This window comes from Canis aureus, chromosome 12 (assembly GCF_053574225.1).
Source record: "Canis aureus isolate CA01 chromosome 12, VMU_Caureus_v.1.0, whole genome shotgun sequence".
In the NCBI taxonomy this organism is placed as follows: Eukaryota; Metazoa; Chordata; class Mammalia; order Carnivora; family Canidae; genus Canis; species Canis aureus.
The window spans coordinates 39,045,040-39,062,555 of record NC_135622.1 but is presented as its reverse complement, the minus strand read 5'-3'; the positions used below and the strand labels follow the sequence as shown (position 1 = coordinate 39,062,555).

Below are 17,516 nucleotides of genomic sequence, written 5' to 3'. Positions count from 1 at the left end.
AACTTCTTTCTACTTAGCATAGTACATGTTTGTTAAATAACAACAGCTGAGGTTTATTGAGGCTTTCTACATGTGCTTTGAGGGAAACATTTTAGAACTCCATTTGTCATCCTCCATCTCAATAGCAACTTTCATCTGATTTAACTTCTGTATAAGAATTTTTCCAAAAGTGGAATACTGTAGCAGTTAGAAAATTGATCCTTCAATTTTGCTATATGAATTTTGAATCTCTCCTGATAGAATTGCATAGGGGTAGAGTTCTCTTCAAAATGAAAAACAGAATGAACCTTTGAGTTCATTTCGAATGAACCTACAAAATGAAGACCCAATGCCCCATTTAGCAGACATGCTGTCCTCTATGTTTAGTAAAATGTAGATGGTGTAGACTGAGTCTCCTCCATTCATGCCATTGCATATTTTTGAAATGATGTAGAGTGCTCCATAAGCGAACTTAGTACAAAGGAGGAAAAAGAGTGGGGATGAGCTTCTAGTTCATGAAATTGGGTAAAGGGGATCCCTGGGTGGTGCAGTGGTTTGGCGCCTGCCTTTGGCCCAGGGCGCGATCCTGGAGACCCCGGATCGAATCCCACGTCGGGCTCCCAGTGCATGGAGCCTGCTTCTCTCTCTGCCTGTGTCTCTGCCTCTCTCTCTCTCTCTATGTGACTATCATAAATAAATAAAAAATTTAAAAAAAATGAAATTGGGTAAAGTTTTGAGTCTTGGGTGACTTGAACATCACTGATAGTAATGGGAAAAAAAAAGTCCTTTCCAGAGGATAGTAAAAGCATTTGGAATAAGATGACATCAGGATTCAGCCTACTGTTTAATTTTGTAGAAAAGTAATTACGTTACACTGCTTAAGATCAGTTTCCTATACTTTATTATACTGTTATGGAAAATTGGTAGTGAACAAAAAAGATGTCACTGAGAGTTATTTTTTCTTTTTATAGGATATCAAATTTGATGCAGTTGCTGTAGGGAAAGTCACATTACTTCCCTTAGTCCCATATTATGTAAATTTGCATTTATGGCTACATTTTTACCACATCTCAGGGACTAATGTTCATAATTATTAATTATTATTATTTTTTAAAGATTATATTTACTCGGGGAGGGGCGGGCTCAGACTCCCTGCTGAGCCTAGAGCTGACATGGGCTTGATCCCAGGACTTTGGGATCATGACCTAAGTTGAAGGCAGACACTTAACCAACTGAGCCACCCAGGTGCCTCTATAATAATTAATTGTTAAGAAAAAAAAATAGCCTTCCTTATGTGCCATTTTAAAAGGGAAGAACCATATGTTATGTTTTAGAGAGAATTCTATTCTGTGGGGTAAAATTAAGTTTCCAAACAGAAAGAGTTAACTAAGATCTGGAAAATATGACTCTTAAGTGACTCATTCCCCAAGTGGTCTTGATTCTTTTCTGTAGTATATTGCAGCATATCATTTGCTTTGCTTACAATTAAGCATTTTTTATGTTGTTGTGCTAGGCTAATCAACGACATTTTTCATTTTATCTAGTCATAAATTGGTCCCTTTTGGCTATGTTTAGGTAGGCCTGCAGATAGTCTTAAACTGCAACATTTAAACAATTTTATTTAAAAAATTTTTTTGTTCTGGGATTTGACCCAAATGTTGACCAAGCAGTCAGTTATAACTGAAATACTCCTCAGTGTCCAGAGAAGGATATTATAGTTGAAATGTTGCCCTTGAAGGATCATCAAAAAGTTGGCAGGATTTTTTTTCAGTCCATGAACCAAAAGTGAAGATTTCATGAACAACTGTGATCTTTATATTTTTGTCCAGAAATGTGACATCAATAAATTTGTAATGGAATAGAGCCCATCAGAATGTCAGCATAACTTTGTTGGACTGGTCACATCTATGAAAAGAGTAAGAGTCTTGCAAAGTATGCTCCTCAGTATGATTGAGGCACTCTTTTGGATGTCACACCAGTGAAACCACGATTCTCTAAAAGACTGCTTAGGTGCATACTCAGCCGTTTATTCAGGGAGCTGATACTGAAAATGCATTCCATACAGTGCATGAAATGTAGTATTGCAGTGTAGCTGTTTGAGGATCAGCTTGTGAAGAAGTCACTGTCTAAGAGAAAACAGGTCGAAATGCTTCGTCTGAGAGTTCTGCTATAACATCTACAGGCAACTCTGTGACTCTAGGGTTAGGTTGTTTCCACATCAGAAGAGCTGACCAAGAGATTAGTCTCTTGGTGATTGATAAGTGCACTGATTTAAAAAAAGAATTGATACTTTGAAATGAATGTTATTAAAATATGCTAAATATGATAATTATAATTATCCATAGGGATTTCATTTTTTTTAAGATTTTATTTATTCATGAGAAACAGAGAAGGAGGTAGAGACAGGCAGAGGGAGAAGCAGGCTTCATGCAGGGAGGCTGACGTGGGACTCGATCCTGGGTCTCTAGGGTCAGGCACTGGGCTAAAGGCAGCACTAAACCGTTGAGCCACCGAGGCTGCCTGGGATTTTAACATAGCTTTAAAATAATCTTGTAAGAAGGGATTTTGGGTTTAGCATATATTTTTTAAATGTACTGGATAACATTTGTGTCCAGAAGGTCATGAATATTCGTTTCCATGGAAAACCTACTGATTTTTTAAGATAATAAATATACGTCTACTGGGTTGACTTGCTCCTTTCTTTATTTAAACCTTGAGGTATACACAGCTCGAAACCGTGTTCATAATTGACTCATAGTTTTCCATCATACTGTGCATCTAGCCAGTTCTTAAATCTTATCAGTTCTTCCCTAAGGGTCCCATGTGCATCCTTTCCCATTCCTGCAACTCCTATGCTCAGCCATGTCCAAAACCTTCAGTTTGGAAAGGTCCTTTAGAGATTATTTTGTTCAGCTAATTTATTTTATTTATTTATTTATTTTTTAATTTTTTAAGGTATTTATTTATTTATGATAGTCACAGAGAGAGAGAGAGAGAGAGAGGCAGAGACACAGGCAGAGGGAGAAGCAGGCTCCATGCACCGGGAGCCCGACGTGGGACTCGATCCCGGGTCTCCAGGATCGCGCCCTGGGCCAAAGGCAGGCGCCAAACCGCTGCACCATCCAGGGATCCCTGTTCAGCTAATTAACTCATTTTACAAAGAACTGAGACTCAGATTGCCCAAGGGCCGGACCTATAATCTAGAGTTTGTAACTCCAAATCCTGCCCACTTTTGTATTACATTTCCACAGCTGGTCAGTAGGGCAGAATGCTGGTATCTAATAATGATAGTGTGGTTAATGTTTCTGTAGTGCCAGCTCCATACCAAGCACTGTTCTGAGTCTTTAAATACATTAACTGGTTTATTCCTTACAGTAACTCTATGAGCTAGAACTGAAGAGTTGCCAGAGGATGGTAGGGTGGGGCATATGTAATGTGTATGTGTGTGTGTGTGTTTTAAGCAGTTTTTTTGAAGTATAATTGACCTGCAGTATTTACTCATATTTTAAAGTGTGCAGTTGATAACATTTTACATCAGTATACACCTCTGAAATGATCACAGTTCAATTAACAAAACATGGTATTTTAAGATCTGGCTTTTGGTTTCTACTCTGTCCTCCTGTGTGACCTTAGGCAACTCATCTGACTTCCAAACCAAGGATTCTTTCCGTGTAAAATGATCATTGAATCCTTTCCAGATATAAAATAATGTGATTCTTCTTAGGCCAGCTTTCCACTTATCCTAATGCTGGAACCCATTGGAAGATTGTATCCAAAAGAGTTATTTCCTCTTTCCTTGGGCACTTTCTGAAATTACTTTGAGAGAGAATGCATTGCATTGTTAGGATCCATAATTGCTGCAAAGTGCTTCCTTTTATTAATTAAAAAAATCTGTGATTTTGTTACAACTGCTAGCCGGAGAGCTGTGCTGTCCAGTATAGTAGCCACTAGCTATTTGTGATGATTTAAATTTATAGTAAAATAACAAATTCAGTTTCTCAGTTTCACTAGGTGCATTTGGAGTGCTCAGAAGCCATGTGTAGCTAATGGCTTCCATTTTGGACAGTGCAGCTAGAGAATACTTACTTCATCAGAGAAGGTTTCATTGGACAGGACTGCTGTTGAGCAACAGATAGTGACTGGTTAGGTCTGTCCTTCTGTATGACCAGCACCCAGTTACTTAAGTCTACTGTTACTGTTGCTTCACATCAGAAGTTTTGCACCTGACTTATAGGCCCTTTCTTGGCCCTTTGTTCCTTCTTTCACATCAGTACTGGATTGGTTTTTCTAAATACCAATTTCATTATGTCACTTTTTTGGATTAGGAAAGCCTTTAATTATTTCCTGTTTTACCTTTGAATTTATCTTTTCTACTCAATTTCATAATTAATAAAAATTGTTTTTACAGTGCTTACCATGTGTCAGTCACTGTGCTAGGTGCTAGGGATATCGATGAACTCAGTGGGGCAGGGGTAAAAATACAAATAGAAACAAAGGGCATATAGAGAAAGGAGTGAACAGGAGATGTGGTTAGTCTAAACCTGAGAGATCAGAGAAAGCTTCACAAAGTGCCTCATGCTTGAACTGACTCTTGAAGAATGAATAAGAATTTACTAGGTGAAGTTGGAAAGGACATATAACATGTACAAAGAGAGGCAGAGGGACTTGAAACATCTTTGAGCATTTGGGAATTCTGGTAGTTCCCAATGGTAGGAGTAGACTCTGAGGGTGGGTTTTGTGTCAGGTGATAAGGTTGAACAGGTAGGTAGGAGCTAGGTCACTAGGACATTGGATTTCCATCTTGATGGTAGCCATCAAAAGGTTTTTAAATATTTGTACACTCTTGGGATATTTATTGAGCACTAGCTATGATAGGTGGTACACATATAGCAGTGAACAAGACCCATGTGGACTCCTCTTATGAGCCTTATAATGAATTGTAGCCAAGTTTCTACCCATCTTTCAAGGCCGCCCTTCCAAAAAAGGCTTATACAACTATCCCAGCCTTATGGATTTCCCCTCTTTTGTACTGATGGTCAGTACCACACAATTTCACATCACATTAACTGTGTGTGTGTGTGTGTGTGTGTGTGTGTGTTTTTTAATTTTTATTTATTTATGATAGTCACACAGAGAGAGAGAGAGAGAGAGGTAGAGACACAGGCAGAGGGAGAAGCAGGCCCCATGCACTGGGAGCCCGACGTGGGATTCGATCCCAGGTCTCCAGGATCGCGCCCTGGGCCAAAGGCAGGCACCAAACCGCTGCGCCACCCAGGGATCCCTAACTGTGTATTAAATAATGATTACGTGTCTTCTCTTTCTAGCTCTTCTTTCCCCCATCCTCTTATTAGGGAAGATCAAGGCATAAACCTTGCTATAGGATCTAGCACAATTCTAGCGATATATCATAATTCATTAGATTGGATAGGATGGAATAGAGGGAAATCATTGAGAAGGGGAGAGAAGCAGGAGAAGGATGGACCAGCAGTAGGAGGGGCAGCAGTAGGAAATAAGCTTGAGAAGTATGCATATCAGGGAGGAATGGATTTTCTTTCTTTTCTCTTCCCTCCCTCCTTCCCTCCCTTCCTCCCTCCCTCCCTCCCTCCCTTCCTAGGAAAGGAATTGCAGTTGGCTAGCACTTTCCTGTTTTGACATGATGTCACAAATCTGTGAAGGCTGGCTTATGATTATGAATTCTTAGGATAAATTTTTATTTATTTATTTATTTTTTAATTTTTTTTTTTAGGATAAATTTTTTAAAAAATATTTATTTATTTATTTATGACAGAGAGAGAGAGGCAGAGACACAGGAGGAGGGAGAAGCAGGCTCCATGCTGGGGAGTCCCGCGACTCCAGAACCGCGCCCTGGGCCAAAGGCAGGCACTAAACTGCTGAGCCACCCAGGGATTCCCCTCTTAGGATAAATTTTTTACTGTTCTTCTAGTGCCATTTTTCTTGCTGAACTCTTCTGCCTGGCAGACTTATCTCCTTTCAATCTTTCATTGAAGATACAGTTCTTTGGGTTTCAGCTTCAAGTGCAGTCTCCTGTTAGATCAGCTACTTTGGGTGGGTCCAGGCCTCCTCATCTTTTGTCTTTGGTGTTCCTTGTAGCCATAAAAATGGGATTTCCTAAGGTTTGGTAGATAGCTTCAGCCAGAATATGGCCTCAGGGCATGCTTACTTAATTCCTGAGGTTCAATTTTCACTTAGTTTTTGTTCCCTGAGGATTCCTTACTTTGTTCTCAACAGAATTGTTAACATAAAACTATATTAAACAAAAAAAAAAAAAAAAAAAAAAAAAAAAAAAAAAAAAAAACTATATTAAACATTTTATTTATTTTTTTACTTATTTTTTATACATACTTTACTTAATTGAAACCCTTATGGTACATACAACGTTTGGTAGAGTTAACGTCAGCTTTGTTCACACTGACTCCAAGGAATTGTATTTGGATTTTCTGTGCTTGAGACTCTGCTCAATTGCTGCTATTGCCCTTGGTTTGTTTTTTTTCAGGATCAACATGAGTACTTTCCTATGAAATCTTATTTTTTATTCCTTCTCTGGCAGTTCTTTCTGGAGTTTTAGTTTGCATAATTATACCTATGATGGAGCCAGCATCCTAAAGTCATCAACATTAATCCTCCTACTCCAACATCTCCTGAATCTACTAGTTAACAAAAAATGTCCAAGGCCAGCCATAACAGGTCTTAATAAACCATATAATATCAAATTCCATGCACAGGGAATGTTTTCAACATCTAAACTTCTTAGGAGCTTAAAGGGCTTCCCCTAGGGGCACCTGGGTGGCTCAGTTGGTTTAATGTGGGACTCTTGTTTAGGGCTCAGGTGATGACCTCAGGGTCCGGAGGTTGAACCCTACCCTTGGACTCCACACTCAGAATCAGCTTGTCCCTCTCCCTCCCCCTTGCCACCTACCTCCCACGTGCATGTGTGTATTCTCTCTCTCTCAAATAAAATCTTTATTTTTTTAAAGGCTTTTATTTATTTGAGAGAGAGAGAGCGTGGGGAGAGGGGCAGAGGGAGAGGAATACCAGACTCCCCACTGAACAGGGAGCTCTTCCCAGGGCTGGATCTTCGCATCTTGACTTGAGCTGAAGGCAGATGCTTAATTGACTGAGCCACCCAGGTGTCCCATGAATAAAATCTTTAAATAAATAAATAAATAAATAAATAAATAAATAAATAAATAAATAAATAAATAACTAAATAACTAACTAACTAACTAACTAACTAACTAACTAGCTAGCTAGCTTCCCTTTGGCAGGCTCACCAGGCTTCAGTGCTAGGCCATGGGCTCCAGTGGGTGCCTGGGGCCCTGTTTGGCCTGTGCTATATATTAAACATTTTAGATCCAGCTTTTTTTTTTTTTTTTTTAGATTTATTTATTTAGAGAGCACACATGAGTGAGAGGAGTAGAGGGAGAGGAAGAGAGAATCTCAAGTGACTCCTCCCCAAGCACAGAATCTGCTGTAGAGCTCGATCTTTTTTTTTTCTTTAAAGATTTATTAAAAAAAAAAAAAAAAGATTTATTTATTTATTTATTTATTTATTCATTCATTCATAGAGACACAGAGAGAGAATGAGAGGCAGAGACACAGGCAGAGGGAGAAGCAGGCTCCATGCAGAGAGCCCAACGTGGGACTCGATCCAGGGTCTCCAGGATCACACCCTGGGCTGCAGGCAGCACTAAACCACTGCGCCACCGGGGCTGCCCCAGAGCTCGATCTTATTCCTGAGATCAGGACCTAAGTAGAAACCAAGAGTCAGATGCTTAACTGAGGGAGGCACCCAGGTGCCCTAAATCCAGTTTTTTTTGTTTTTTTTTGAGAGACTTTATTTTTTTTTAAGGTTTTATTTATTTATTCATGAGAGACGCACAGAGAGAGGGAGAGATAGAGACACAGGCCGAGGGAGAAGCAGGCTCCATGCAGGGAGCCCGACGTGGGACTCGATCCTGGGTCTCCAGGATCAGGCTCTGGGCTGAAGGTGGCGCTAAACCACTGAGCCACCAGGGCTGCCCCAAATCCAGGTTTTTAGAGGTGTTTTATTGGAAAAATAATTGACATGCTGTTGGAATTTAAAGATTAAACTAATTCTTAAAAAAAAAAATCAGGACTTCCCTTCCTATTTTATTTAAGTCTTTGATCCGTGAACACATAAGATGTGGAAGAAGCACAGAAGTACAAGCTCAAAGCAAGTTATGCTAATAGACGTACACAGGTAGGTAGGTAGGAGGGAAGATAGTACAGGCAATCAGCGTTGAGCATTTATGTGACTTTTGTGTTATCAGGACAGTTTACATTTGATAGTCTTCCCTAGGCTTATATGAGCTATCACAACATCAGAAATCTGCTTAAATGCAGAAACAGTCTTTCTGTGTTTATTGAGAGATTTAAAAAAAAAATCCTTGGCCAAATTTCACATCCCTCAATATATGTTTGTATCCGGAACCTTTTGGGAAGATTACTTGACTGTCATCGACAACTAAGGAGAATCCTCTCACTTGTGAACTGTGCTAACATGGTAGAAGGTTACTGTATTTCTGAGAAAAATGGCTAGACACTTAGGAGTAATGGGCAGTCAGAAGGAAAAGAAATTTAATTAAAAGCACTAAGAGCCCAAAATATCATCAGTTCCAGCTTTTCTTGAGAGTGGTTTATTTGGAGGAACTCTGCTGAAGGAGCTTCGTTGTGAGAAGTTCATGTTTAGATACCTGTCTGTTTTTTGAAGTAATACATGTACATCTTGACTTACTCTCTTTGAATCCATAGAATCTCTTTAAAGGGCTGGCAGTAGGGATGCCTGGGTGGCTTAGCAGTTGGGCATCTGCCTTCACTCAGGGCGTGATCCTGAGGTCTTGGGATCGAGTCCCACATCTCCCTCTGCCTATGTCTCCACCTCTCTCTCTGTGTGTCTCTCATGAATAAATAAAATCTTTATTTAAAAAAAAAAAAGTCTGGCAGTATATAGAAAATACCTCTTTATTTATTATTTTTAAAGTAGACTCCACACCCAGCTCCACTCATAACCCTGATATCAAGACCTGAGCTGGGATTAAGAGTTGGATGCTTGACTGACTGAGCCACCCAGGTGCCGCAGAAAAACATTCTTTTTCAGACTCATTTTAATTTCAGTTCAGAATAAAATAAAGGATATCTATCTATTTCATAGCTATTAGTGTTTCTGGCAGATAGCTAGGTGATGAAGGAGATTGGGTTGTATAACATCCCCTCTACATACTTACGCTTCCTCTGCAGCTTCCTCTTCCAACTCCCTCCCTGCCCCCTGTTTTCCCAATAAGCATCGATTCAAATTCTGGCTTTGCCACTTAATAACTGAGGTGACTAATCTATAAGCTATCAGAGTTCAATTTTCTAGTGAATCAAATGGGGATTGTGTCAATCTCAAAGACATCATTGTGAGAATTATAACACAATGTAAAACCCCTCATGCCAGACAGAGTAGACAGTATATATCACTTCCCTTTCAGCTTGAAAGAGAACAGATTCTCCCAGCTTTGGACATTGGAAATACATGTTCTATTCATTTACTATGCATTAATTCTTTAAAATTTTTTAAAATTCTTTTTTAATTGAAGTATAATTAGCATACATTGTTATATTAGCTTCACATTATGCATTAATTCTTATGGACTGCTTTGTGAAATGCTGACTAAACCATTACTGGAGGCATTTATGAGGGATAGTTGTCAGGGATATTGTAGAGGTCTGGATCAGGTGACCTGTGAACACCCCCTCCAACTTGGTGGGTGTCAACTAGCCTTTTTATTACATATAATTAATTTTGACAATCATTTCATTTCAGATACTCTGTTATAAAGTCATTATCTTCCTGTCTTTTTAGCCCCTGGTTTTTAGAGAAAGCAGAATCTGACTGCTAAGCCAATATTCATTTTCTATTTGGTCATATATATCTTTGTGTATCTGTTTCTCCTTTGAAGGGAGGACTTCTGTATTCTTAATGAAGGAAACTGTAAGCTGATTTCTTCATTAGATTTTCTGTCGTGTTTAACTCTGTAGATTCCTTTGATACTTTACATCTTCACCTTGTGTTGCCATATATTTTAGTGGCACAGATAAGACAAGCACTCTAAAATTAGGGCAGATTTATGAATTGTGTTTCTTAGAATTGTGTGGAATAAAGGCGGGATGTATGTAATGTCCTTAGCTTTGTGCTTGGAACATGTGAGTGCTCAGAGAATGCTAGCTGTGAACTGTGGTTGTACTTGTGTTCTTCATCTTCCAGATTTAAAATCTTTAAGGGATGATGCAATATATATATACTTCATGTACCATGGGCTCAACGTTTTACTCATTTGCTCATTTTACTTAATGATAGATTTTTCATTTTAATCATAGTTTTTAATGTTTTCTCTTATGTCTTGCAGTGATGAAATTAGAGGATCTGTTTGTAGGTGCTTCCGGTCAGTATTTGGCTATTCAATTCCATCTGGAGTGTGCATATATATTTTTATATTATTATGAATATACAAAAGCAAAAGATCAGTTCAACATTGCTAAAGACATTAGCAAGTTACAAATTGATTTGACAGGTAAGATTTGTTTTTGTGGATGATTGGTTTATTTTTATGATAAAACTCATATAGCTATTGGCAGTTTGGCTATATTGTTTGGTTGTATTTCTTTTTCTATTTGCTTTATAAAAATTGGTTTTAAAGACTTTCTTTTAAAAATTCATAGTTTTAGAACAAGTCTGAAATGAAATATTTTCTTTATTCCTGGAAATTCCCCTTTATTTTCTAATGTGGTTGGCTACATGTTAGTTTTATATATATATATATATATATATGTAATGTGGTTGGCTACATGTTAGTTTTATATATATATATATAGTTATATACACACATACAGCAGGCACCCTACTTTTTTTTTTTTTTAAGTAAGTTCTGTGCCCATGTTGGGACTTGAACTTAAAACCCTGACATCAAGAGTCGCATCCTCTACCTACTGAGCCAGCCAGGTGCCCCCACAAATGAACTTTTGGCCATTTCTTTGTGGATGTGGGTTTCCTAAAGTGCCTCCTGACTTCTATATTTGGTGTCAGCTCTTTACATTGCCCTTTCTTGTAAATACCTATGGCCTTCATCTGCTTTTTTTTTTTGTCTTAAGAACAGAAATTTTTTTTTGTCTTAACAGAAATTTTTGACTGTTTTAGATTCAGTGCTTTAGAACACTGGCATATAGTTGGCACTCAGATATTTGTTGAATGAACAAATAAGTTATAGAATTTCTCCAAAAACCTCAGTATTTCTTCTGAATACAAAATAAGCATTGGTTGCTTTTTATGTCTTGCTCTATTCCTGAGGTTTTACAATATAATTGGCATTCAGTATCCATCGCCATTTTAACGAAAGTCCAGCATGATCAGTTCCAGCACACCACTTAGACCTCTTAAACTTGAGCTCAGCATTCCAGGCTGTGACTGACTACCCATCTGTGAAGGTTGAAGTGATCGCACCTCTTTGTCCTTCCTGGACTTGGTCTAGATTATTTCTAAGGTCCATTCTTAACCCTAAATTCTGCGCTTCTTACTTAAGCTGGTCTTGTCAATAAAATCTTTCAGCTATATTATGAGTTAAATATAACTTTGTGGCCTGATCTGGGATCTTAGCCATCTTATATTACATTGTTTGTATGGGGAAAATTATTAAATATCCAGCTTAGAACTTTTGGAACAATGGTCATATGTAAGTTGGAGTCTCATCTGTATTTGAAAATATAGTTCTATATAATATAACTTGTGAGGTTAGCTTCAGAGACTGTTTTTAAATCTTCTGGCCCTTAGGGAATCTTTTTGGGCTCTTTAAAAACTAATGGCACAGTACTCTGTATAGTCAGCTTTAACCACTGGTGTATTTACTAGCTAGTTCTTCATATTTTTTTTAAGTTAAGAGCGAGGAACTTAAAAATACAAATGTGATACTCACAAATATAAAATGAAAATCCGATTATTATTTTTTTCCCCTCAACTGTAGCCCTTCTATTAAAAAGTGAGCTGTGTTTGACCATCTCAGTAGCTGTTTTTGTGTAACATGTTTAAAAGGTCGAGGTATAATTTAGAGCCAGACGCGGTGCAGGATAAAATCCAGACTTCTTAGGCTGGTCTTTACAATCAAGGGTCTTTGTAATCTGACACTTGCCAGAGAGTGGATATTAGGACTGTTGCTTCTATTAAAGCTATTCTGTAACAAGTTATTTCAGATACAAAATGGAAAAAATGGTGGTGTTAAATGAAGCCAGATAGAATAATAGAAAGACTGTGGGATTTAGAACCTGGAGACCATGGCTCTAATACTGAGAATCCCAGAGATCTGAAGCAAATGACTATACCTCAGAAAGTCTGGTTTTTCATCGGTTAAATGAGGATGATGATATTTCTACTTCTACCTCTGACACTTTTCTGAGGAAGGAGGTAGTTTGATGCAAAAGTGAATATGTGTAATCTAGTGGCATAAATCTTGGGTTTCAGTTCTGGCCCATAGCTTATTGGCTTTATAATTTTATTTTTATTTTTTATTTTATACCCTGGCTTTATAATTTTATAAGTTTTAAGATCATCACTGAGCCTCAGGTTTTTTGTGTCTTTTTTTTTTAATGTGAAGTGGAAAAAATACCTTACTGACTTCAAAGCACTCTGAAAATACTACTTTTCATGACTGTATGATAGATCTGATTGACAAATCAATAGATACAATTTAATATATATATATATATTTTTTTTTTTATTTTTTTTTATTTTTTTTTTATTTTTTTTTTTTTAGGTGCTTTGGGGAAAAGGACACGGTTCCAAGAAAATTATGTGGCACAACTTATTCTGGATGTAAGACGGGAAGGGGATGCCTTTTCACATTGTGAATTCAGTCCAGCACCCACCCCTCAGGAACATTTAACCAAGGTGAGTAGGATCCTAAATTATTTAAATTAACATCCAGGGCAGCCCGGGTGGCTCAGTTTAGGTTTAGCACTGCCTTTGGCCCGGGGCATTATCTTGGAGACTCCCAAAGGAGTCCTTCGGGCTCTCTGCATGGAGCCTGCTTCTCCCTCTGCTTATGTCTCTGCCTCTCTCTCTCTCTCTCTCATGAATAAATAAATAAAATCTTAAAAAATAAAATAAAATAAATTAACATCCAAATCTAACAGTTTTAGTAGGTGAATTTTTTAGAAATATGGAGTAGGAAGAGGCTTTATTTTTTTATTTTTTTATTTTTTTTTTTTTAAGAGGCTTTATTTTGAATGGAAGAGTAAGAGGCTTCATTTTGTCCTTTCTTGAGTTTTTTTCAGGGTGGCTGGGGGTTTTAGAAAACAGACAAACCTGTGTTTAAACCTTTTTTACCCTTAAATAGAGATAAAATGTTATTTTTCTCTTAGACTTCAGTAATATGAATTAGTAATACAGTTAGTTGTATTACTCTCCTTAAAAAAATTTCAGAAGACAGACTGGGTAGGAGCTAATTTTTCTAGCTGCTTTTTGTTGCTTTTTGTGGATATTTTGAATACTAAGAGACTTGAAATTTCTTAGACTTCTTCAAAAATATGTGAACAAATGATAAGAATTCCTTTTTACCAGTGTTCTGATCCTTTGTTACTGTCATTCATTATTGGATTGGTTGCTACCTTAGTTAAGTTTTCCTTGACTTGGCTAATGCAATCTCCTTTAAAAAAAAAGATTTCATTTTTAAGTAATTTCTTTTTTTAAATTTTTTTTTAAAGATTTTATTTATTTATTCATGAGAGACAGAGAGAGAGAGAGGCAGAGACACAGGCAGAGGGAGAAGCAGGCTCCAAACAGGGAGCCTGATGTGGGACTCGATCCTGGGTCTGTAGGATCAGGCCCTGGACTGAAGGTGGCGCTAAACCGCTGAGCCACCCGGGCTGCCCCATTTTTAAGTAATTTCTGTACCCAATGTGGGGCTCAAACTTATAAACCTGACATCAAGAATCACATGCTCTACCAACTGAGCCAGCGGGTGCCCCATGCATTCTCTTCTCGCAGCTTACATTTATGGATCTTCGTCAGTTTATATACTTAGATGCCTTCCTATCTGCTTCCATAGAGTCTATTAGCATTTATATGGTCTTATCCCGGAAATCCCAAGCCAACATTTTTTATTGTCCTTTGCCTGATGTTACTCTCCTTGAAGCCCTACTTTCCATTCCAGAGACTATAAACAGATTTATCTTGGGTACAGTGAATACTACAATTCTATTCTATACTGAAGATAGTGCCAAGAATAGGGGCTAGGGATAGAAAGAAAGAGTGGCAGTGGTCAGGAGTCTCTTCCTTGGGAAGGCCTCTGATGAGGTATTACACACCTGCTGGGCTGGTTCCAAGCACTCCTTTGTTTGCTTTTGAGATAATTAAGGGAGGAACAGCTATTGTTTTTTTTTTTTTTTTTTAAGATTTTATTTATTTATTCATGATAGACATAGAGAGAGAGAGAGGCAGAAACACAGGCAGAGGGAGAAGCAGGCTCCATGCCAGGAGCCTGACTTGGGACTCGATCCCAGGACTCCAGGATCGCGCCCTGGGCCAAAAGCAGGCGCCAAACCGCTCAGCCACCCGCTGAGCTATTGGTTCTAAGAGAAGAAGGAAGGGAGGAGGAAAGGCAGGGAGCAAGGAGCAAGGGAGAGGGAGGGAGGGTGGGAGAGAGGGAGAGAGAAACTCTACACAGGGTGCTGTCTATACTTCCTGATATCGGTGAAGCCACAGTGAAGCAAGGTTCATACTGCTTTGTTGATGTTGATCAGGGAAGACGTTACTGTTACCTGTTTCAAACCTCCCTTCTTCCCTCCTTCCGTGTATGGAGTCTCCTCTTTAAGCCCCTTTCCTTTCCTTTCCTTTCCTTTCCTTTCCTTTCCTTTCCTGTCCTGTCCTGTCCTGTCCTGTCCTGTCTTTTGATGTAACCCAAGTCCATTGCTAAGTCTTAGATTAACTGCCATAAACCTGATTTTTAGGCCATAGCATAGGGTCAGTGAAAAGACACTCCGTTCTGTAGTCCACACATTTAATTCAGTAATCCATTGTTTATTGCTTTTTTTATATGGAGTTCTTTTATTGAAAATTATCTCCTGGAATGATAAATAGGATATGAGTACTATTAGGAATGTAAAAAAATGATGTACAATTTAACATAGAATTTATTGAATCTTTCATATTTGAAGTAAAATACATTCAGGTAATCTTATTTTCATTAATTACTACTTAAAGGTATAATATACAAATTATGTGATGTAAGTATTGATTAGATAGAAACAGCTTTATACTTAGGGCAGAAGACAGAATTGCTTATTAGTTATACATCCTATTTCCTTATATTAAAGGCACTATTACATTAGAAAATACACTGTGTTTTAAAAAATTTTTATTTATTTATTAGAGTGAGAGAGTGGCAGAGGAAGAGGGAGAAGCAGGCTCCCCACTGAGCAGGGAACCTGATGTGGGGCTTGATCCCAGGACCCTGAGATGATGACCTGAGCTGAAGCAGATGCTTAACTGAGTCACCCAGGCACCCCTAAAGTACACTATTTTATTTTATTTTTTTATTTTATTTTATTTTATTTTATTTTATTTTATTTTATTTTATTTTATTTTATTTTATTTTATTTTATTTTATTTTATATTTTATTTTATTTTATTTTATTTTATTTTATTTTATTTTATTTTATTTTATTTTATTTTATTTTATTTTATTTTATTATTTATTTTAAAGATTTTATTTATTTATTCATTCATGAGAGACAGAGAGAGAGAGGCAGAGACACAGGCAGAGGGAGAAGCAGGCTCCATGCCGGGAGCCTGACGTGGGACTCGATCCCCAAACTGGGGTCACGCCCTGGGCCGAAGGCAGGCACTCAACTGCTGAGCCACCCAGGGATCCCTACACTGTCTTTTTAATAACCAAGTTTTGTGGGGGAGAAAAGGGAACACTATTTTATCAATTTTAGTTATAACAAAATATATCCTGATTAGAAATGTTACAGTGTGAAAATGTCTATCTTATCTTAAATCTGGGACTTGAAGAACAGCTAGGGGGCTCCTGGGTAGCTCAGTCAGTTAAGCGTCTGCCTTCGACTCAGGTCATGATCTCAGGATCCTGGGATTGACCCCTGCATCAGTCTCTCTGCTCAACATGGAGCCTGCTTCTGTCTCCCTCTGCCCCTCCCCCTGCTTTTATTCACTCTCTCTCTGTCAAATAAATAAAATCTTAAAAAAAGAACAGATAAGTAGGTACTGCCCCAGATGCATTTTAATTTCAAAACAGTGGAATAGGAATGTAGAGCATTTTGAATGAAGATCAAAACTATTTTGATTAATTGTTTGTGTCTAGCAAAAAAGTAATGCCATGTTGCCAAAACTGCCATATCTCAGGTCTTTGGTGGTGGAGGGGAAGGAGCCCTGGGGTGGCAGGAGACTTGGGTCCCTGTCCTATTCTTGTTGTCTAGCCTAGGGTGAGAATCTGGGACAGTTATGATATTCTTCATTTCCTCTTTTGTTTTTCCCATACTTCATTTCTTCATACTTTGTTGAAGGATCAGATTAGATTTATAAAGATCTCATATGGATGTGTTATTAAACATTGTGTATTGTGGCATCTGGCTGGGTCAGTCAGTAGAGCATGTGTGACTCTTGATCTCAGGGTTGTAAGTTTGCATTCCATTTTGGGTGTGCAGATTACTTAAAAATAAAATCTTTAGGGGTGCCTGAGTGGCTCAGTTAAATGTCCAACTCTTGGTTTTGGTTCAGGTCATGGTCTCAGGGTCGTGAGATCAAGCACTATGTCTGGTTCAGCAGGGAGTCGGCTTGAAGATTCTCTCCCTCTGCCCCTCCCCTCCACTCTCTCTCTCTAAAATAAATCTTAAAAAAGAAGTCTTAAAAAAAAACCCTCAAAAAACAAGCAACAGAGAACATTGTGTATTAATAGGTAGATTGATACAACTGTTAGGATGTAAAAAGATGAAAATTTTGGGATACTGTAGAGCTATATAATAGTCCAATATGGTAGTCCTCAACCACATGTAATTATTGATCAACAGAAAGTTGATTGGTCCAATTTGAGATGTGCTGAACGGTAAAGACATATCAGGTTTCATAGACTGTGTATGGAAAAAATAATATATAATATCTAATTAATAATTTTCTATTGACAGATATATAAGCATAGTATTTTTGATGTATTAGGTTAAGTCATTTTTAAAATTTTACTTTTTTACTTTTTTTTTTTTAAGATTTTATTTATTTGAGAGAGAGAGAGAGTAGAGGAAAGGGCAGAGGGAGAAGTAGACTCCCTGCTGAGCAGGGAGCCCGATATGGGATCATGACCTGAACTGAAGGTAGACACTTAACTGACTGAGCTACCCAGGTGCCCCATTTACTTTCTTTTTAAGTGTGGCTATTAGAAGATTTTAAATTATATATGTAGATCTGTTTTTTAAATTATGAAAGGCTTATGTTGAAAATGATGGCCACCAGGGTG

The 17,516-nt window shown here is 37.9% G+C and overlaps 1 protein-coding gene across 2 annotated transcripts in view; it reads left to right on the top strand.

Moving 5' to 3' along the window:
- Window positions 1–17,516, top strand: part of TTC27 (tetratricopeptide repeat domain 27) — a 172,651-nt gene that overhangs the window by 16,497 nt on the left and 138,638 nt on the right. For both annotated transcript variants that reach the window (XM_077843652.1, XM_077843651.1), the window contains exons 6-7: window positions 10,410–10,574; window positions 12,804–12,937. In XM_077843652.1, coding sequence (XP_077699778.1) covers window positions 10,410–10,574; window positions 12,804–12,937 — 299 coding nt within the window. The remainder of the gene's footprint in view (window positions 1–10,409; window positions 10,575–12,803; window positions 12,938–17,516) is intronic.